At 43.0% G+C, this 23,764-nt stretch overlaps 1 protein-coding gene across 1 annotated transcript in view; it reads left to right on the top strand.

The window, feature by feature from the left end:
- The window catches only part of Cdep (Chondrocyte-derived ezrin-like domain containing protein), a 110,969-nt gene that overhangs the window by 56,026 nt on the left and 31,179 nt on the right, over positions 1–23,764 (top strand). Inside the window, exons 11-14 of the mRNA XM_084593699.1 lie at positions 14,441–14,524; positions 16,504–16,628; positions 19,653–19,719; positions 20,923–21,097. Of these exons, the coding sequence (XP_084449825.1) occupies positions 14,441–14,524; positions 16,504–16,628; positions 19,653–19,719; positions 20,923–21,097 (451 nt within the window). The remainder of the gene's footprint in view (positions 1–14,440; positions 14,525–16,503; positions 16,629–19,652; positions 19,720–20,922; positions 21,098–23,764) is intronic.

Raw genomic sequence — 23,764 nt, 5'->3', positions numbered from 1 at the left:
TGCGAACCAAAAAGTGCCTTGTTTGGAAGGTTTAATGTAGCAACATGAGGTGGCAAGAGTTTGGTAAGACTTTGTCACGAAAGGTGCTACTAGACATGGTTCATCACAGTTGCGAGTGAGGCTGTCTCTTTGATGAAGCTGCTCTGCACATAGGGCTGGTGCCTCACCTGAGCAGGAAGACTTCAACAACGTCAGGTGGGATGTACAGAGTCTATTGCACTTGTCTACGGTGCTCAAGCAGTGCTGTGGGGGCGAAGTGGAAATTATAAGTCAGGTACTGAGTTAACTGGTAATTCTTGCGCACTAATGCAGCTGCAAATTATACGAACTGCACAAGCGGATTGCTTCTAACAAAGCAGCCCGGGCAGCACTAACCATTGTCCCAATATTGGTCCTGTATTGACAAGTCGCTCCTATATTGGGCCAGACAATGCCGACACAGAACCAACTTTGAGCCAATAGTCTGTGCTGCCTGGGAGCTATGTTAAGGCTCAACTTAATTTGCTTCGCTGCACAATGTTGGAGTGCTCGAGACAAGTGTGATTGGCTTTATATGCTTTCTAGAAAAGGGGCCTTCCAGGTAAGAGAGCATGCATTGGTTAACAGGCTGAGCCTCCATCTTAAATTGTTGTCAGCACATTTTTTGACAAAGCATGCATCCTTCAGCTTGGTGGACTCTTAAAAACAGCTTGTGTTATGTGTTGACAGGAACACTCAAATTTTTTAATACCCACGCTTGCGTTGGAACGGCCACTGTATTATTTTGGCAAATGGCATTTCATTGGTCATTGTTCTGATTGACAGGCAAAGGCGGGTGCAGCCAGTAAGCCGATAGTGCATGGAATGATGCTGCGTGCATTTTCAGTCGTGCCTTTTATTTTCAGGCACACAATAAGATCTTTAGTTTCATGCCCCAGTCAGTAGTATGTGCTTCAATGTATTCAGGTGCTGTTTGGCTTTCATCTCATTCATATCTTTTTCGATGATGAACACTCAGGGGGGGACTCTCTTCTCAGAAAATTAATGCATAAACTCCATTTCGAAACCAGTTCTTCTGTACACTGTTGCATCCTATTTCGCATAGTGAATCATAACACAACTTCCCCCACATGTCAGGGTCTTGCTCTCGTGGGAAGAGTGCCTTCCAATAAGCAAATGGGAGTGGGTGCATTTTCGTCTGATGGTGAAGCAGGGGTAGTTACAGTGGATGAAGACACACCTCAGCTGGTAAAATGGCTCCATGGAAGCTTGAGAGGTAGTGCTCGCATCTCTCTCTGAGATCTCGCATCTCTCGCATCTCTCTCGCATCTCTGAGATTTATGAAATCATCTTGGACACATTGGGCAGCACGTAGGTAGTTTGCTTTTTGGAATTATCAGCTTTTCTTGTAGCGCAACTGTTGCTTAAATGCTCAAAACAGCACACTAATATCATGCTGCATTCGCAAATAAATTTTATGAATTGACAGTAGAGGTTTTAAACATTCCACTGCGCATAGCACTTTGGGGTCAGTAGAGGTTTTAAACATTCCACTGTGCATAGCACTTTGGGGTTTGTATAAGCTACACTAAGGTGTAGTCAAGCTCGATGCTGTATAACTTTGAAAGTTGTCAGGGATAAATGCATTTTTATGTAAGTTAATCAAACATGTAGAATCAAAGTGAACTTCATTATGAGCATCATTGTCTGCTCTGATTGCACTGTTAGTGGTCACAATTCTGTGAAGCATGCATATGCTAATGAAGCATGCCGCTTCACATACTTTTCGCACCCTTAATGGCCCCAGTTGTAATGGTTACAATTGTGTCAGACGTGTAGATGCTAGGGAAGCATTTTCTAACATTTTCCTAACTTTCCCTAACATTAAAGAGTAATATCCAAAAGCAACCAAGGCGACGAGAAAAGGTATTTTGTCACATCTTCCTTCAGGGTGCCTCTAGTGGCCAGCAGCTTAATTCCGCCAAAGTTTATACACCCACAGGAGCAGCAGGGGTGGAGAAGATGAGTGTGATTTTACACAAGACGTCAAGTAACCTACTTCACTACTCGTGGGCATGAGCAGAAAATGTATCCTTGTCTCTCTCAATCTGAAAATTATTAATTATCTTCCATGCAAGATGTTTTTTTTTTTTTTTTGGCAACACTACTACTGCACAGCTGGCAGACAATATTCATTTGAATATAAAATTTGCAACTGTTTGTAAATTTATTTATAATCACGAATGTTCTTATTCTATAATGAATATAAAAATGTGTAGAAATAATGAATGAATATGAAAAGGCATCTTGAAACGCAAGAAGAAAAACTAAGAGATGGAATAGTACCAGAACATTTTATTTCTTCTAAGACAACAAGACTGCCAGTCAGAAGTATGTGTTAATGGACGTCATTTATATTTTCTCTGCGGAAGGGGATATTTTGTGTGTCGTTTGGCTGGTACTTGCATTTGATTTCACACTAACAGTACATAGCATTGTACAATGCTTGCATAGCCACTTAGATGAGTAGTAGTTTAGCCGGAGCGTGCTATCCAAGTGAACTTGTAAGAAGAGGAAGCAGTAGGTGGAGAACATCAGTGTAAAGGTGTTATGTAATTCTTTATGAGTTGCAAATATAATTGGTAAGTTTATGCAGTAATGACACCCAATTATACTCAGCTGGTTTAAACAGGATGAGAGTTTAGTCTTAAAGGAGGTATAGTCTTTGAACGCTTACCTCACGCATGTCAGCAGCCATTTGCTAACTTGTCTTTACTGTGTTCTGCTTAACTATGCTTACCTTGGCAAAACAAGCACTTTGTGCGGCAAAAAATTTTTCACCCATAAATTGACCCTTTTACTGCAGCTTATTATGGTCTAATTAAAAGAATTTTCTAAAAACATAAGGGCAGAATCGGGATATATATTGCTTAGAAAAGGAATGATTTGTCTAGGCTTAGCTAAGTTCAAGTTTTACGTGCAAAAGCACATAAACGTTTTAGGCTTAGCTGAGCTTGTTCGGCGTAACTAAGCCTGTGCTCAGTTAGGCTTAGTAAGGTGCAGTTACGTCAGTCGTGTTTAGATGCTTTCAGACTCAATTTCCTAACCTTTGCATAGTGTTAATTGGGCCTAATTACCTGTGTCTTCGACCTTGGTCATGGTCATAGTCATGGTAGCCATGGTCACTCATCAAGTAATGTCAGTCACCATGACCAGCAAGTAATATGAGCAACCAGGACTAGCATAGCCAGTATAACAATGTACTAATAGGCACTGTGCACACAATCAGGCGTCGTCACTCTCGGTACTGCGTTCAGCACCACTTCTGCATCCGGAGTAGGATTATGTGTTATAGGAATATGTCTACAGAAAAAGCATTTTTATTATTTCACAGTGCACTTATGATGTAATCCTTTCCCAAAGAAAAGCCAAATGCACCCTAGAACTGATCACAAAAGTATGAAACTTCATTTCAAAGTTAATTTATTTTTGCAACACCACGATACGTGCATGTGTCAAACACTCGGCAGCCAGCATTGGACATGAGCATGAACCATAAAGGATGCATACAAAAAATTTTCCAACCAATCTTTCTCATTTCATCACATACTCGTGTGGGCAGTCATTCGTTCACAGTTGCCATGGGCTAACACTTTGATGAAGTATGCATTGGCATTTTTAAGCTATATTGAAGCAATAGCTTCACTACTCGAGGTAAAGCCAAGGTCACTGTGTGCTTCCAATGACCTTTTAACAGCTTCGAGGACACGTTGGAACTTAAGTCACAACCACTTTTGGTAGCCGCGATCCCACCAAAGGTCAGTGTCAAAGGGCAAGTGTTGGGGAAGTAGCTATGTTCCCACCAAAGGTCAATTGACATAGAAAGTAGCTTAATGCATGAGCAGCTTCATGGCGAGGCATCAGTTGGCTACATCTGACGATCTAGAGAATGTTGCGTTGTGAGCTGAAAGTTCGCGGAGGAGAAGAGAAGGGGCTAAAGCCAAAAGAGCTGCTGAAACGCCAGAAGATTGTGAGGAGCGTCTTGCAAAATGTTGCCGCGACGATGCCGCAAGGTGTGAGCAACGAGCAGCACAGATGGCCACCGCCGCTGCTTCTGCGTCTAAATGCTTCAGCTATCGCTTCACACTTTTTTTCTTTCTTTTTCTTTTCTTTTTAAAACAACATGATACATGTGTTCGGAAGCCAAACATGCCCCCTAACGGATGCTCTGTAAGCTGCAGGAGTAGGTTGTGCGATTTGTAATTGCACAAGCTACTCGGGGTGTCTAGTATACTGTCACATGCACTACAGTGGCTCAGTAGTACGGTCGTTAAAACTGTACAGCCTAAAATTCTCTACGTGAAAGGCAACTCTTAAACGGTTTTGCAAAAGCACAATAACAAACTGTGCACCATTGTAGACGGTGGAGTAAACAATACCCGGCTGCTCATGCATGTAAATGCTACAGGGTTTTGGGGGGTCAGTGGCATGACAAGTTTCTTTCGAAGCAAACACTTGAAACTATAACGACGCGTTTGGATGTCGTCTTTTCATACTAAGCTGTTGCTTGCACTTGTAAGATTGCTGACACTGTGCACTTGCTTGAACACCATAGTTGCCAGGCAGGGCCAGTGCAAATGAGGACACTACTTTGGGCACTATAATAATTGCAATCGCTTCATGTTAACAGGCTTTATGCGAAGTTAATAAACACTCCCTTATACGGCAGATGGATTTCTATTTTGTCACACAATCCTTCTGCAGAATATTGAATGGTGTTACTTGTCTAGATGCGGCTGGCATTGCTCCTAATGGGTCATCTCATTCCATTGTTCAAAATGATTGATTTGAATAGGCACGGTAAGCAAGAATATGCACTTGGTATTTGAGATGCAAATGAAACAGCTTGCTTCAATGATGTGAAAAGGATTGAGGTGAAAACCACATTTCTGTTCCTTCAATATATTTTTTGAATCCACATGGGCCTGCTGATGCTCCTCAAGCAGGTAGGTAGATGATGACATGCATGAGCCAATCCTACTTGAGGCTGCAAAGGCGAGCATGAACATATCAGCTTCGCTGGTCAATGCATTTGGCCACTGTGTCATCACCGCAGCATTCCAATGTTTAACTACTAACCTCATGTGGTGTGCTTTGCATTCCATTCTCTTATCAACTTGCATCCATGTGTAATGTCGCAATCAAAACTGAAAAGAAACTAGAGATTTAGTCTAAACATGCTACATTATCTTTTTCTTTCACTGCCCTCTTGCTGAAGCTTGAACAGCAGTGCCCGCACACAAATGTTTGGAGTCAACAGGAAATTGTTGCCCCTAGCATTATTATTGGCTGTTTTCATTTGCTTTCATTACCTCTTTTGAGTTTTGACAACACTCAGAGACATCATATTTTGGATCCATTACCTGAGTATGAAGGAACAGAGTTAAAACTGGATGCCCAACTAATAAGGGAGATGGTGCCCAGTCTGGATGCCAACTCTTAATAATGCCACTGCTCTGCAGTGGCATCGGCTTAAAACATGCTTTTCTGGAGAACATTAAAACGTCAAATATTTACATTTTAGCAATAATATTGCTATTGCACTGCGATGCCATTGGCTTGAAACGAGTTTTTCTAGTGAATATTAAATTATTAAATGTTTATATTTTAGCAATCTCCTGTGGCATTCGGCATCACAGTGTTTCCTAATAGGCATACAAGTAATGAATGTCACATGCTGGATCAATATTGCAGGGCCCTTTAATTCAGTTTTTGGAAAACTGGGCCGTCTGAAAATATGCTAAACAGAGAACGCATACCTGGGAATGATACTTAATAACGCGGAAACTTGGACGAGTTGGAAAGCATTTGAAATTCGATTTTCGAAGCCCTGTGTATAAAAAAAAAAGGATAAAACTGAGCACTTCATCTGTGTATCTATCTGAAAAGGAGGATAAAACTGAGCACTTCATCTGTGTATCTATCTGAAAAGGAGTTATGTGATGGCCACTTTGGGGGCTTATATATGACATATTGTTTCAATAAACGACAGTTGAAGACTAGCGGCTGTGCTGTTCATATGTGTTCTTTCTAATTTTTCTTGTGTCTTAACAAGCTCTAGCAAATATGATTACATTTACCTGGAGTTAAACTAAAAAGGTGCGAAGGCTTGGGAAATCGATGGACTTCCCTGTAAAGCAGGTGTTCTTGCTGTTTCTTCTGCTGCCTTCGCTCGTACCGAGTGGTGTTGATGACCACCGCTACGTCCGTGGCTCAGCGACACATTGCGGTGCGGAGATGACGACTTCTCTTCTCGGACTGTACACGTTTATTTACACCTTTATACAACTTAGTATTTACAATAGTGTCGTCGGGTGCGACATCAAACAAAGGGTTAACTTCAACGGGGTGTACGATCAGAGGTCAGAGGCTAGCAGAATCAGGCCTTGGCCTTCTGCTACACTTTAGGCCGGAGTCCCTTGGGCCCTCCGTCAGCCTAGCCTCCCTCCTCGAACAACCCCACATCCAAACATAGAGGGCTAACTCGGGTGTACGATCAGAGGTCAGAGGCTAGCAGAATCAGGCCTTGGCCTCCTGCTACACTTTAGGCCAGAGTCCCTTGAGACCTCCGTCAGCCTAGCCTCCCTCGCAAACAACCCGTCTGCTCTCGACTCTCGTCCGAGCCCAACTCTCTTCCAAGCCCAACTGTCCAACACTCACTTTTTTAGCGTTACCCAAAATTCCAGTTTAGTCCGTTGATCAATCAACGTACGCCACTCTGTGGCCAATAACATGCAGTCCTTTAAAATGGGCTGGCCAATCATTGTGCCACATATACCCTCTCCTACGCATGTCCATAAAACACACACAAAGCACGCACTAAGCGGCGAGTGGTTGCGCACACAAACACATACATCTGCAACTTTTCCCTCTCCAAAATCCTCCCACGCAAGAGGCGCCTAGCAGTCGCAAAGACAAACGGCGTCAACGGTTACACTTCCGAAAATACATAAAAACACACACGCGCAAACCTCAGGCCCAAACATTCTGATCCCTGCTCTTAGTCGGTAGCGCGCGGGCGGCGGATTCAAAGGGACACACGGGCGTCTTCCCGGGAAGACGTGTCAACAGCGCGTTCTCCCAAGGCCCGTGTTACGCCGCGTTTCGGGATTTATGGCCTCCGCGCCCTCTTCACTCGAACATGGCCTCCGCGCCCTCTTCACTCGAACCGGGAGACACCGCAGTTAGCGCCGAACCCACAACCACGCGCTTATGCTGTGCGCTCTAACTGCACTGTTCTGCCTCCCTCGCGGCACGGGACGGAGAGAGCCGGTGGCGTCGCCCGCTGCCATGTGTTCTGGGCTCACTTCCGAGAAGCGGTCGCCCGCGCGACCGTCATAAATCTGCCCGCGTCATACTGCCCCTTGACCTTGGTGGCCCCTTCGGAATCTCGCTTCTGTGCGAAGTCTGCAAACATTGACGGGGGACATTTTTACTGCCCGTGATTTTGAGCGTCTCATATTAAAACAAATTCCAACTGAAAAAGGTATCACGAACCATGGAGATTGGTGCAACATTAACAGTCTCCTTTAGATTTTTCTTAGACTTTGTGGCTTCCACGGTTGTCACTTTCGTTCATTAGGCACGTGCAGAAGGCTCTGAAAGGGCTTTGCATTTGCAAGAGGAGCTATCAGTAGAAGAGACCAGTGGCGAGAAAGTTGCCACAGGGAGTGAACAACGTTGCTGCATTTCTATGTGCCCCGGCACTGATTTTAAGGATGTAGCTTTAATCTTACGGAATCCTCATCAATTAGAATCCAGAAACTCCACCTTTTAAGTCGTAGGGGACTCGGAGAAGGCAAATAAATGAAAGAGAAGCCCTGGATGAAGCCCATACATATGCATGAGGCATGTTAAATGTCACCACCACTCAGGATCTACTTTTCGGCAGTCTGTTATTGCGCACACGTTACTTATGAAGCTGCAAAGGTTGGTTGTCATAGATGAGAGTATGTGCTCAGCTATAGAGCTGAAAAGCAGGACCTGTGGATCGGCAAGTCTACAGTTGTCCTGTTACCTCATATGGCACTGCCTGCATGCATTATCTTGCAGCTTAGTTTCATTATTGGGGTTTCTGTCACATGTGCTTGGCTTTCTCTTGCGATGGCACCTCATCAGCAGCTGCTGAAAAATTCACTTGGCCTGCAAGCAATCAGTGAGTCACGCCACATGCCCACACATAATATGCAGTTTTGAAGTGGTGCACATTAAATATTACAAACACTGCAGGTCTCTGTAGTTCTGACTGCAATGTATACTTATGTTAGTCAATGTAGGCCAAACCATGTAAGAATTTAATTGGTGGCATTTGTGGCATGTAACATCCGAATTTTTATTGCATGGGATTCTAGGTAAGTATAGGACACAATAACGCAGCAGCCAGAAAAATGCAGCGATCAGGAACATTATGGCAGGGTTGTTTGTAACACTTAGAGTTGAGGTAGTGGGTATTCCATATTTAAACTGCAGATTACTACACTCGTTTGCACTAGTGTTTTCTAAACTACTGTGTTGGTCCACGTTTTGCTTTTTCTGACATGTGGGAATGCATGCATTTCAGATAACCTGGGATGCCTCAGAAGCTGTGACTTCCTGCAGCTTAATGATTTAAAAATGTACAGCTGCCATCCTAATTTATGCAAATAGCTTTCATGACGAATTTCAGTTTCTATCTGGGGCTTATTGTTCAAAATTTATTGGCGCAGTATTTGTACAAAGATGGCAGAGATATAATAGTGCATTCCAAGAACTTGTGGCTGCAGTTATAGTAAAGTTCGTAGAAGATTACTTTTCGAAAGTACCTCAGGCAAAAAATCCCCTCGAGATAATTTGCACTTTATCCATCTTTGAGTTTCTTCAAGTATCTGTTTCAAAATTGGCAACTTAGTAGGCATGTCACTAGATCCAGAAACAGAGCACAATTGCTCCAAAATGCATTTATGGGTGCTGCAAATGCTGCTTCAAGTCATGGTTTGTAATTAACGCTCAGTACACTATAGGACAGACCTTTATTAGAGAGCTGGAGGAATCTGGCACCACCGTGTGCATGCCTAAGGCAGTGCAGATTGTATGAGCCAAATAGAAAAATTCTAAAGGGCACTTTGGACCACTAAAGTGCGATGAGGCGAAAGCTATTATAGCACAGTGGACTGTAGCCCTCCACTACGGCACTTCTATCTCCCTCTCTGCTTTCACTCCCACCTTCCTTATGGAGAATTGTAAGATACTGCACCTTTTCTATCCTGTAAATCAATTTCAAACGCCGCTGATGCCTGCTGTAGTAACGCCTCCTAGACATCTGGGTCTGTTTCTGTCTGCTGTGTGGTGCGGCGCTCGAGGAAGCGGCAAATGAAAGACTGCACGGACGCCTGGATTGGATGCCCGGCAGGGTCAGCTTCGTCTATGCATGAATCGCCTGGTGATGTCATGACCACTCGTGACGGTAAATGGCGCGCCTCTTGTTGAACACAACCAGCATTTCATTGAAGGCATCAAAGTTCACTGGCGTTCTAAAATTTATTTACAGGAAAGGAAAGGCACAGTATCTGTAACTTAACTTTTTATTTATGAATACTGCAATCCCATGCGGGATTTTAGCAGGGTGGGATACATCCTTATAGACAATAACATAGGCAACAACAACAAGAATACAAAGTTCAATAAGAGGCGGAAACAACAAACAGAGTAAGTCATGGCAAAACAGATGGTTGTAATGATTACACAAAACCGGACAGATTAAGGCGTGAACAAAATAAGTTTACAGATGGCTGTGAAACAGTGTCATTGTCTAATTTATTCCATTCGGTGATAGTCCTGGGAAAGAAAGAATATTTGAAGCAGTTATTGCGAGTGGAATAAGGAGCTATTGTTAGGGCGTGTCTTTGTCTTGTGGCATATCCTGTAGAGAAAGAAATTATATGTGACACGTCAACTTTGTAATCACCCTTTATCAACTGAAATAGAAATTTTAGGCGCAGTGTTCTGTTCCTTTCGGTAAGAGAAGGAAGTTTGGCCTTTGCTAAAAGTGTTGTCATTGAGGTGCGCCTAAAGCTATTGTAAATAAAACGGACTGCCCTCTTCTGCAAATTTTCAATCATATTGGTGTGTTTTTGTGTATAGGGATACCAGATAATAGAGGCGTATTCTATGCTTGGAAGGACAATGGTTTTATAAGCCATTAACCGGACAGCGGGTGTGGATAGTTTTAATGCTCGTCTTAGAAAAAAGAGTTTTTGATTAGCATTACTTTCTACGTATTTAATATGATTTGTCCAGCTAAGATCTTTTGAAATCCAAAGACCGAGGTATTTAAACTGCTCAACTTCAGATAGAAAAATATTCCGGGCTGAATACCTGAAATGAAGAGGGTTCTTTTTATGGGTTATTTTCATAAATACTGTTTTCTCAAAATTAACCTCCATTTGCCATTCTTCACACCATGAAACAGCTCTTTGAAATGATTCATTTAGCTTTAACTGATCATTAGCGCTGTTAATTTCAGAATAAATGACGCAATCGTCGGCGTACAGGTTAATCTTAACATCAATGTTATTTGTAATATCATTGAGAAAAATCAAGAATAAAAGAGGTCCAATAACAGAGCCTTGCGGCACGCCGGAGTCAACTGAAACCTTAGAAGAACTCTGATTCTTAAAAGAAACATATTGTTGTCTGTTCGAAAGATAGCAAGAGATCCAATTAATGAGCTGTGGGTTTGCTAATATTTTATCTAACTTAAATAGTAACTTTTTATGTGAAACTTTGTCAAAAGCTTTTGCAAAGTCCATAAAGATTGCATCGATTTGTTTACCTGAATTGTAGCTGCGAAATCATGTACGGTAATAGCTAACTGTGTGGACGTGGAAAAACCTCTTCTGAAACCATGTTGAGCGCTTGATAGAATGTTGTACTTGTCAAGAAATTCAGAAATATGTTTGTGTATTATATGCTCAAGAAGCTTACATGATGTTGAAGTTAATGAAATGGGGCGGTAATTTGTAATTTGATTTTTCTTACCACTCTTATGGAGAGGCTTTATTTTTGCTGTTCTCCAGTCTCTTGGAACTTGACTGTCACACAAAGACTTAGAGAACAAAGCACATAAATACTTTGAAGTCCAGGGAGCATAACGTTTCAGAAATTCATTGGGAATGCCATCTGGCCCGGGTGATTTTTTAACCTCTAGATTTAAAAGTAGATTGAGTATGCCTTGTTCAGTGATGTTAATGTCATGTATTGGTGGATATGAATTATAGAAGTTTGATAGAATGCCATTGTCTTTAGTGAAAACAGACTTGAAATGGGAATTAAAAGCACTTGCAATTTGACAACCATCTTCACATTCAACACCATTAATTTCAAACACTTCATTCGTTCTACATGTAGGTGTAATCAGCCTCCAGAATCTCTCGGGGGACGATGAAATGAAATTGGGAAGTTTTACACCATAGTATTGATGTTTGTCAAAAGCTACTTGTGCCTTTAGCTGAAAAGAAATTTCAGAAATTTTCTTCAGTAGTGCAGGTAGATCCTTAGCAGTACCTTTCTTATGCTTTAAACGCTTAAGTTGCCTTTTCAGTTGCAAAGTCCCATGAGAAATCCAAGGGTTCCGACTTTTCTTTTTCAAAATTTGAGGAACAAAACGATCAATGCAATGGTTTATGAGGCACTTAAATCTTTCCCACAAAACATGAATATCATCGGTGCTGTTCAAAAAGGACTCAAACTCAAAAGATAGCATATCTATTATTGACACATCATCTGCACGCGAGAAATTGGGCACGGATATTTTCATAGGCTGCTTACGTAGAGAGACATCGGAAAGCGTTAATAACACAGCCTGGTGATCTGAAATACCAGGGAGAACTTCACAGGTGCTGTTTGTTCCAATTGCTCCACTTATGAAGAATATATCGAGTATTGATCTCGAGTTAGTTGTTATTCTCGTAAAATTTTCAACGACTTGAAGTAGATCAAACTCAAACGCTATGTCTATCATCATTTCGCCACATTTATCTCCCCGAACATTTTGTGAGAAGGAAAGCCAGTCTATGTATGGCAGGTTAAAATCTCCGGCCAAAATAATCCGATCACCAGGCTTCACATGTTCAATCATATAGTTTCTAAGACCATCTAGTACTTCAGGGGAAGAGTTAGGTGGCCTATAAATAGCACCTATAATATACCTAATGTTGTCATGATGGGCTTTGCAGAATATTCCCTCGACGTTTTGTATGTCGGGCATTCTTGCCATCGTTAGACAGGCTTTGAAAAGGACACCCACCCCACCCCCTTTGCTACCACGATCTTTTCTATGGATATAGTAGCCGCGAGGCACAAATTCGCTATCGTAAACGCTTTTGCTTAACCATGTCTCCGTTAATATAGCAATGTCCGGGTCACAGGCTTCCAAGAGTCCTTCTAATTCTGTGCATTTATTAACAACGCTCCTACAGTTCACGTTCAGGATTTTCAGTACGCGAGTGTCACGCATATTCCGTCAAACTGCCATTTTTCTTTACTTTGACTCGCATGCCCTTTACATCATCCCAGTAATAAAGCACACCATTTACACTGAGCTTGTCGTAAACTAGCTTTACTTTTGCTTTATCGCCCCTTTCTTTTTCTGAGCTCTTCCACAGGTTTTTGCGCTTTTCACGAATTCTAAGCGAGAAATCTTCTGAAATAGACTCATTAGAGCCCTTCAGCTTGTGTGCAGCCGCTAATACCGACATCTTTTCACGATGATCGAGGAATTTCAAAATTACAGGTCGGTCTTGATTTGCATCGTTTTTTCGCCCAAGTCGGTGACATCTTTCAATGCTTGATGCTTTTATCTCTAGCTTAGTTTCGAAAAGCACACCCACTGTGTTCAGGAGTTCTTGAGGTGTTTCGGTGCAAGGTTCTTTTATTCCATAAATAATTAGATTATTCCTGCGACTAAAATTTTCCAAGTTATCTATTTTACTTGTTAGGGAAGCTAGTGCAGATTCAATTCCGTTCATATTTTCTTCCATATCTTTTACTTGAGCAGTTACCATACTAAATGCGTTAACCTGTCGCTCCACACCATCGACACGTTCCGTTAAAGAAGAGATTTTATACACTATGTCTTTCTGGGTGGTTTGTATATCCTGGATAGCTAACTGCATTGCGTTTTGACCAGCTAGCAACTGTTCTAGCATTTCTTTTTCACTAGGGCCAGGATTAGATTCTATGTCCCCACAAGCTAACAGGTCAAAAGGAATCGAACGAACACATGTAACAAGGTATTTCACACATGGTGGGCAAGGCAGCAGCAGCAAAAATCTGTTGTCATTACGATAACATTTGACCGGTAAGTACCTACTGACCTGGATCATGAAGCAAAAAGGGTTGCTAAGCATGTTGCCTGCACGGCTGCTGCCAGGCCCAATGGTTCGATGCGGCATCCACGGTTGTTTTATACCCATCGGTGAGCTGTCGTAAGGTGACGTCACTTTAGATTGGTCCCAGGGGGGCGCTACGGTGGTTAAACTTGGCTGTCCATTGATGACGCAGCAGTTGACGGGAGGGGACGGTGATACCATAGGCAAGCGTAGCTTCTCGGTGCAGATAGCGGCAGGATAGCAGGTGCACGTGGAAGACGCCTCCCAGCTGATAAAAGCCACGACCTGGATCATGAAGCAAAAAGGGTTGCTAAGCATGTTGCCTGCACGGCTGCTGCCAGGCCCACTGGTTCGATGCGGCATCCACGGTTGTTTTATACCCATCGGTGAGCTGTCGTAAGGTGACGTCACTTTAGATTGGTCCCCGGGGGGGGCGCTACGGTGGTTAAACTTGGCTGTCCATTGATGACGCAGCAGTTGACGGGAGGGGACGGTGATACCATAGGCAAGCGTAGCTTCTCGGTGCAGATAGCGGCAGGATAGCAGGTGCACGTGGAAGACGCCTCCCAGCTGATAAAAGCCACGACCTGGATCATGAAGCAAAAAGGGTTGCTAAGCATGTTGCCTGCACGGCTGCTGCCAGACCCACCCAGGCCTTGCGGAATCCCAGCTATCATCCTCACGGTAGACAAGGGGAATTATGAAGAGCACTTCATGATCCGAGGCATGGTGCAGTTGGTAAAGTGCTAGGCTGGGGATCCAAAAGATGGAGGTTCGATTCTCAGTGGAGACAGGTTTAGTCATTTATTTTTAACTCTCGCTGTCAACAATGATGAGGCATTAAAGGCTTTTGCCTTAAAATGAGACTTGTGTCTTTTTTGTCTTTGCCATGACTTGATAATATACTAGTTTGTAGGGCTGATACTCAGCGACTGTTGAGTTTCCTCTTGCGCCTGATTTGCCTGAATGACTTAGAGGTGTAACATGACTTGGTTGGCTATCATTGCATGGCATCATTTATCTTTTGCTTCCAGGTTTTTCCACCTGAGTACTTCATCAGCAAGGAACTCCTGATGACTGAGCGCAGCTACAAGAATGATATAGAAGTAGTGGTGGTGGTAGGTACTTCACTAACCATTTTCAGTGTTTACATTATAAGTAGGGATTGGACTTTTTGGTTTTAACCGAAAAACACCGATAAAGGTACACCGAAAGGTACGGTTTAAAGGTTCGGTTTAAACCCCGAAAGGTCAGTACCTTTTCATGGACACTGCGAACTCTCGGTGACTGGAAAAAATTACAACAGTGTTCAATCCAGGGCATGATCTGAGACAGTGGGATCATTGGTTTAAGTACAATGGTTGAGGGTTTTGAGGCATTGTTCATGGTCTCACAAATGGGGAAAGAATGGCAGCCATGCTTCCCAACCCTCATAGACATACCAAGCGTTCGAGAAGGGGCGCCTGCGACATGGAAAGAACTCCAAAGGGCAAAGGTCACACCAGACAATTTACAGCGCAAGTGTATCCAGGAAATCGCGGAGACCAAAGCCTGCCAGTTTTCTTGCCATGTGACACAAGCCGAGAGAAGCGCGCTTGTTTTTTAAGTGAATTGATTTGTGCAAAAATTTGATCGTAATAATTAATACTTAAGTTTCTTCATTGTCAAACATGGGAATGTGTCTTTTATATATGCGTTTTGTCTTAACGCTAATTTTCATCATGGCAATAGCAATTTCTTCCAGGTTCTTAGCTGTATATATCCGACTGTACATTAAATAAAAGTGCATAAAACAACATGCAAGAAAAAAAAAAAAGCTAAAATGTACACTACGTCACTTTTAATTGTATACAGATGCCGTTATCTCACCGAAAAAAAAACAAACAATATTTCTTGAGCAGAAAATATTAGCCGAAAAAAAAAAACGGAAGTTTGGTTTCCAAATAAACCCCTAAAAAAGTCAGCCGGATTCTCAGAATATAAAAACCGAAAACTCCAACCCCTAGTTATAAGGCAACACAAATGAAGTTCATGATGCTAAGCATTGTTTTTCGTCATTGGTTCATCTTTCAAAGCCTTTTCCACTTGGTGTTGTTACAGGCTGTGTAACGAGTACTGTAGAGTTGAATCTCTATAATATGATTCTCGTGAAAATTTAAAATGAAAACATATTATCTGGAAATTGTATTATTCAAAACAGGCCTTAATAGTCCACTAATAAAATATACTTATTACCTTGCTTTTAATAGTCTGTCATTTTGTGCTAGTCCTCTTGTCTTTTCTGAAACCCATAGAAACGACTGAGTCGCAATTCCATCGCTTTAGCTCTTCATCCGTGACAGAGCTGCAAAGAATGTCTAAAACTTCGGGCTTTGCCAACTTTGCGAGAGCATCAGCCCCACATTTCAGCAAAAGATCAACATGCGGAGAAGCTATTGATGTACATCTTGGCAGACTGCCAAGGTCAGTGCTATGAACTGTAACAGTGAATGCATAAAACTGAGGGGCCTGATGCAAAAATTTCCAATAAAAAAGTAAATTTTCAAGAACAAAGCAGGGAGGGGGCTCATAATGCGAGGAAATGGTACTGTAACATTGTGAAACCCATGCGAAAACCTGATCGTATTAGCCGTATAAAAATGTACTGCCTCTACAGTGTGTTGATCGGGAACAAACAACATCGTATCCCGCGATCAAGCGAGATCGTATCAAGATTTCACTATATTCATGCAAATGCGATATGTCTCGTGCATGTAAAGCGGGGTTTAAAGTTGGTTGACAAATCTGGTTCAAAGATTATCATATAGCTAGCTACCTAAGGAGATTTTATGAACATAGTTAGGGTAATGGGTTTATTGCAAGTTTTTCTCAGCAGCCTCCATTGCCTCACTAAATCACCAGTCCTATTATTTGATAAGCTAGTAGTGAGAAAACAGCAACTTGCACAGACCAAACAAAATCAAAATTGCAGCATATGAACTTGTCAGTAAAGCTGGCTGTTGACATTTGCTTTGAGGAGGGCACTTGCAAAAAATTTTCCACCGTGCACATCACAACTGATACGTACATTGTACAATGTGCTACTCATTTCTTGCAGGCCTTCCGCGACTGGGCAGAGAAGCTGAGCTCAACTGAAACAGCACCACTTTTCTCCCTTTTGGCACCCGTCTACAAGTTGCACTGTGGTCTGCTCCATGAACTTGAACAACACATGGCCTCGTGGTGATTTTTTTTTTTAGTCTTGTTTAATTGGAGAGCATCGTACGCTACTTGTCAGCCCTTTTGTGGCACATTTTCACCTTTCTTCCTGAAAAAGATTTGCCGCATGAATGAAAATGCGTTGACACAATTGCGCCACTCAGGAAAAAAAAATGGAGAGAGATGATGCCACTATGTGTGATGGCCAAACATTAGCATTGTTGTGCATATTCTGCATAACTTCCATCGTGCTGGAGAAGTTCGAAGGGGCAATGGGGCAAAAGTTCTTGGAGGTAACGAAATGATAACTTCTGTCCTTGTTCCCACAGTTCATGTTGGTGTTGCCAGTGGTGAGCCCTACTCGCACCATCCACCACTCCAGGCCACTTCAGTAATTGTTGGGCAAGAGCTTGTCCGACTGTTTTATGAATTCTGTCAGCATTATAATTGGCTCCAAAAAAAAAGCTGCATATCTAGTTGCTCTTTGGGAAGTCTGAACAGCTCAAATGAAATCGAATGCAGTGAAAGGCCGTTAATTCAAATCTCAATAATTCGAATTTCTGGATAATTTGAACTGCATTATTTGGTCCAGCTAAGTTTGCCTAGAAGGCTATGTATAAAAAAGCCTATTAATTCGAATGCGAATCGGTTCTGCTACGGATAACTTGAACTACATGCTGCTGCGCCTGGGTGGCCTGGCACCCAGCACATAGCTGAAGAAATACCCCCGTGACAGGGCAGCTTAGTTATGGGGCTGAGCACCTCCAAAATGGGGAGATCTAGGCACAAACACAAGGAAGAATTTTTAAAGCCGAACCAGTGCCATGACCGTTGTGGGAGAACAGTGGTTGCCAGCCGTGGCAGCAGCTGCCTGCTCACCGCTTCACGTGACCTCCAAAACTTGCTTGTTAACAAAATGCTCTATAATTGAGCCCCCTTTCTCTTATCAATTTGGAAATGTGGGCAACTCATACTATTGGCAAGGTTCCAGCCAACGCCCATATAAGGCTATGGCGTCTGACAGGCGCTACAGATCTCACACTGATCAGGTCATTTGATGTACAATTGGCACTATAAATGGTTGTCAAAAATTTGTTGGAGGCACTTGAATACCTCAAGTATGCGGTAAGGCAAAAGCCCTTAAGTGACTCTGTAATCATTTGCCATGTTAATTTTTTTGGTTTTGACTCCACCACAATCATAGGTCCTTCAGTGACCTCACGTATTAATAGCACCTAGTTAGACGTTATTGATCTAATTCTACACAAACCCATCATTTTTTTACTCGCTTTGTGAAATCTCACACTGCCTCGATGTCTTTCCGTCAGATTTGATGTCATTATCGAAGTCTCTTCATTTTGTTTTTGACCAAAATTATTAGTCCTTCGGTGATCTTAAGTATTAATTACTCCTATTTACACGCTCTTAATCTAATTTGACATAAATTCGGTATTTCGATCCAATTTTGAAGCTTTTTTTACTATTTCGACGTCCAGGACGTTTTGACGGCCTCTGACTATATCGAAGTCCAGCGCTAGTTTGATTAGGATTTGACATTTTTGGCTCTAATTAACTAACTGCTCCACAATCAATTAGTCATCAAGCTTGGCTTCCAGGATTATTTTTTCCTCCTCTATCTCATTCTTGCAATCATTCTTTTTCTCCTATGTTTATTTGTTCAAGCGCAAGCAAGGTGGACACCTCGCATGGACGCATACTTTCTGCACACACCTACGAGTCTAGAAATGCTTTCACCTTAAAATAGCATTCATAAAAGAGTGACCACGCACCTTTGACGTGCACGGAGCGGTCAGCATGGCGAAACGCAGATGGCCTTGTCTATGGCAATAAGCAGATTACATAGTTTTGGTTTCACTTTAATGAGCTTCGCGCTGTTCATGCCAGCCTGCAGCAACAGCGGCTATCGGCCGTGCATCAGCTAGCAAAGTGACCGCGTTGCAGTGTTTAAGACAATCATTAACAGTACCTGGCGTTTTCTTCTCTTCCATCCACGTGGTTTCTCTGCAGCTCCAAAAAAATTTGCACTCGTAAAATGTTGCTCAGTGCGTCATGTAGTGAAGCTTTGCAAACTCTGCGCATGCTGCTCGTGAGGAGGCACTGCTGCTACAGCGTCGCACTGTGAAGGGTGCTGTGGAAGCACTTACGGTCATCGAGCAGTTCTGCTTTCATGCCTTCACAGTGCTTTCACAGTTCTGCAGATCGCAATGTGAAAAATAGTTATTGGCCTTGCTGTTCTTGTCTAAAAAGCAGGCGATCGTTTCCTAATTTTTCTCTGAATAGTTCTACCATAACGCAAGTGGTTCTTATCAGTTTTTTCAAGGCTGTTTGAAAAGTCTAACTTTGGATAATATGAACTTTTTTTCCGGTCTCGTGAAGTTCAAATTAATGTGCATTTAGTGTAGTTGGCTTGCTCACCTTCTGGTAAATGATTTACACTTTTCTTTCTTTTTTTTTTTGAAGATGTGACTGCATTTCTTTTTGTGCTTATTTCAGAAGGCATTTTTTTTTTTCCGGCGAATATATTCCAAAAACTTATTACCATAATCGCTTCTTTGTTTTCATGGCTGCATTCTTTCCTCTTATCTCAAACTTATGTGGTCATTTAGCAGTTGTACAGTGCTTATGCTAAAACTTTGCAGAAGTAAATGCTGCTGTCTGCAAAGCTTATCATAGTCAGCGAGGTATGGTGTTTGAAGCAGCTAGAGATACTGTTACAGGTAGACAGCACAGGGTGAAACTGTTGAGAACAAGAATTGGGCCAAGTGCATCTTTGCACTTGGCCAAGTGCATCACTGGTTGTGAAAAGGGGTTTGCCAACTGGATGTTCCTAAATGTAAAAGCTACAAGGATTGATGTTACAGTGATGATCGCGTAAACCACTTGGAAACCCCCCTGTAATGGTGCTTTGTGTGGCGGTGTTATTCTCACTCTTTTGAGCCCCCATGAGTGCTGTGGAGCCGTGGATGTGCAACTGACATAAAGGCCGTCTTGTGGTTTGTGTCTGATGTGAGCAGCACTGTTTTGCAGGGATGGCAAGATACTCCCATCCCCAGGCATTGGTGCTCTAATGCTGGACTACTTGCATCTGTTAGAGGTGAGTGCACCTACATGGTATCTTGTGACTCAGCAGTGCTTAGATTTTGAAATGGCTTTCGTGGCATTTGTCTGTGGTCTTGTGCTCTCTTAAAGGTATCGGATCTGAGGTCTCACCTCAACTGCGTGGATCTATAAATCAACGTTTTGTGCTGTTCTTTGTCTGAGCAGTTCCTAAAATTTTTAAATGGCAACAAGTGTAAGTTTTGTTAGCGGCCATATATATTCCCGTGTGTCTGCTTTATTGGGCTGCGTGTGTTTTTTTTTCTTAGCGGCTGTAGCTTAGAGTGAGCATTCTGTCATAGCCTTATGGATTTTGTCCTGCTATGTGAGCTTTAATCGTTTGTTGCCAACTTACTCCAAGTTCGTCACACTGTCATCAGTTTTACTTGTTTAATGTTGATGATGGCTATGGCTTCAGCCTGATGGTGCAGTCCAGTGGCTATGTCTGCATTAGGATACAGCTTGAGAGTGAAGCATGCAGTGTACCACAAAAGAGGCTCTCTCCAACCAGTGTGGTCAACCTGTTCTCCAGGCATCGCAGTTGCCAGTTGTGCACCAGCCACAACCACTCTTCCAACTGTGGTGGCAGTGTAAAGAGCCATAGGGATTTCGTTTGTGGCGCTGTGGGGCGGTCAGATGGACATGCTGATAAGTTTGCAGTCTGTATTTTGCAAGAGGGGGAAGGGAGGCTCAGGTGGCTTTCCATGTTTTATCTGGTGGTCTGCATGGCTCTAGCTGTGCTCTCTCTTCCTCTGGCTGCTCATGTGAATGTATTGCAGTGGATGGCAGCTTCCTGCACATCTCTCTCTGTAGGTGAAAACTGCTAAAAAAGAAAAGAAAACAAAGACGTGCTGTCGTGATCAACTTGCCATGTAGGGGCCGGCAGAACCAGCAGTCAGCAGTGTAAGAACTGTCTAGGAACCGGCTGAAAACCGGCAGGATTTCACATGGTTTGGTGGTGTTGTCTTCCAGCATGACTCGGGGGGGGGGGGGGGGGGGGACCAAGGTGTTGCACATATTGTACCTATGCTATGCTAACAAATGTGCTCTTTCAAGAAAGGGACAAAAGCGTGTTGAGCTCTCGTGATGCGCTACGGTAGGCTTCCGTGTAACTTCAGGCTGCTCTGAAAATGCCCAACATTCATCTGGCCAGTGGTGGTAGAAAGACAGGATTTTAAATATATGCGACCACTCTATGCAGCTGGGCGAGCGGTACCTGGAGAAACTTCCAGCCATTCTGGACAGCCTGTACGCGGGTCCGCAGTCGGAGCGGCTGTGCTGGGAGTTTGAGCTGCAGCGTGACTGCTACCTCCCACTGTCACTCTTTCTTCTGCGTCCTGTGCACCGCATCTTCATCTATGCTTCCCTCTTTGAAAGTAATTTCCTCTGCCCAGGCATTGTGCATGTTTGTATATGGAAATCATGGTTGCCTATGCAGACAGGAAAAAAACCATTCAGTCAGTTTTTATGTAAAAAAAAGGGGGGGGAGGGGGACTGTTTGTGCAATAGGTACAGTAGCATTACTACAGTGATACAGTGAATTGTTTAGTTAGTTGGTCTGCACACATGATGAAGAATCCAGCTGAACGGACAATAATGCACAGACGAAAGACAAAGACAAGCATGGCGCTACTTGCCTGCACAATATTACTTGATGGCAACGCATGGCTGAGCTGCCACAATAGAAGAACCAATATGCGTGTGAGTTGGGTACTCAATAAAATATCCAGAACTACAGCGTGAGAATAGTATGCGACAAAAAGCAGGAATAACCGCGCCAGCACTGGCCAGCGCCAAAGCGATCGACGAGCTGTGCTGCCCGTGCAGCCATATTGGATTGGATTGGCGCGGACTGACTTGGCCTTTTGTGGGGTGGGTGGCTTGTGTGCTCTGAGGCTCAGAGCTTTTGGATCATACCAGTTGGGAGGAAACTCCGCTTCAAAGAGTGACTAGTCTTTGTATGAATTTTTCGGGTGCTTATGAATTGTCACGCCATTTAGAAACAGTCAATAGAAGCTTTCTGTTATTGCCGTCGTTGCCTTTGGAAATAACGTTTTTCTTTCTTCTTTTCCATCTTAAGGGGAAACACTGGTCTTAAAACTAAATATTTTATTATTAGATATCGTAACGAAATTCGGCATGCACATGTATTTCTTCCTGCTTTTTCAAGAATGTTTGCTGTTAAATGTTTGTTTCACTCTATCTCAATTAGTTCTCATACTACGGAACATAACCTAATTAGGTAATTTCTTATGGGTTGTTAAACTCTTTCCATCAGTATTATTTTGCTCCGATTAAAATGTAGCTGTAGCCAAAGGCCTGCCATGTGGATATTGTCAGTGAAGTGCATTATAAAAAAAAAAAAAAAAAGAGTTCAATTATGACGATACCCCATAATTTTAAAATACATATAATTAGCTGACGTTACTGTAACCAAACTTTGATATGTACCTAGCAGCATAAAAATAGCATAGCTACACAGTTCATTTCCTTCTGTATTCAGCAGAATAAGACTTATTAGAATTATGCCACAAGAAGATACGAAAAATTCCGTAAGGCTAGTCACGTTCGCAAAAAATATGAAGTAAAGAAAATTGCATTTGATGTTTTGACACTGACTGCAGAAAATTGCAAATTTCATTTGAATGTTCTCTATCTGTCTCCCTGCAAAACAAAACAAAAAGTTTCTTATCCCATCCAAGGAAACATTAAAAAAAAAAAAAACGCCAAAGATGTGTACGTGATGAAATTGTAAAAGATATTTTCATGAAGTTATGGGCTGGATTCTTTTTAGCTGACAAAAACGCAGAGGTGCCCAGTTGCAAGGATAGTATTTTCAGCTTGGACAATTTCTTTAGGGAACTACTGGTTCGGAGCCAAGGAGGCTGAACCCCGCCATGACAAACATTTGTGGGGCTCTGAAAAGGTCCGCTGTGACACTCGAGCGGTTGACCGCTCACGTCTTTGTGATCTCGCCGCAGGTTCCGTGCTTCGTGCGCACGATATAATTGCTTAGCACTTCCATGTCCATAATCACTAACTCTGTACTGGCATCGCATTCCGCACGGACACCGAGGTGAAACTCGCATTGGGTCGCTGACTTCCCCGGCAGAACGGATTTTGCGCCTACCACTCAACTCAGTGCGATGTCTCTTCCGTAGAGTAGTACACGGCGGCGGCATCAGCTTGAAGTGTACCGTGATCCAGTATGCAATTCACGTTGTAGTTTGAGCCCGCGATGTCTTCATCAGGCAGCGTGGTTGATGTTCCCTCCACATCTAACGTCTGGCACCGGCTGTAACTCAACTGTCCCGATGGCACGCTTGTGGTCGGCGTCTTCTGGTTTTTGTTTCACGCTCGTTTCTTATGGCTTTGCATGGTCACAATTTACTGGTTTCCAGCAGCTCGGTTGCAAGGAAAAACGAGTGCAAGAAACACGAGTGAGAACGCAGACGCGTACGAAGCGGCTGCCATGACGGCAAACTCGAAACAGAAAGAAAAACAATTGCGCGCTGATATTGCCAGCCAATGGGAGACGCAGAATGGCATGCTTGAAAAGCTCATCGCGCGGGAGCTAATCAGAAATCATAAATGGCCTTCGGAAAATCGGTGCATGCAGCCATTCCGCTGGAGCGAAGCCATTTTGAGATAGCTCAAATCCGCCTTTTTCAGAAGGCCACTATGCGCATGTGCACTTCTTCCCTGGTTGAAAACAAACCACCAGCCTCCGCTGCGCACGCGCAGTTCTTGGCCTCTGTGATCGGCGCAGCCGGAGCTGATCTTGGATGCCATGCGCAGTTCATATTTGTGACAGGTGCATGTGACAGATGGCGGTAGCTGTCAAGAACTCATATCACCATTTCGCAGGTGGCTGTGTCTCACAAAGACGTTTTCAACTTGTAGCAGACGAATTTTCAGCCACTCCCAGAGTGCGCCACATTTTGTTGAAAGAGGTGGATCGCATACAAAGAAAACAGCATCAAACCAAGACCAAGATGGCGGTGAATGGCCAGCTGCAACGCCCGTGGCGCTTGCTGCAATTT

The sequence above is a fragment of the Amblyomma maculatum genome, chromosome 2 (genome assembly GCF_055883805.1).
Source record: "Amblyomma maculatum isolate TAMU_Amacu chromosome 2, ASM5588380v1, whole genome shotgun sequence".
NCBI classification, from domain to species: Eukaryota; Metazoa; Arthropoda; class Arachnida; order Ixodida; family Ixodidae; genus Amblyomma; species Amblyomma maculatum.
This window is presented reverse-complemented; position numbering and strand designations above follow the sequence as displayed.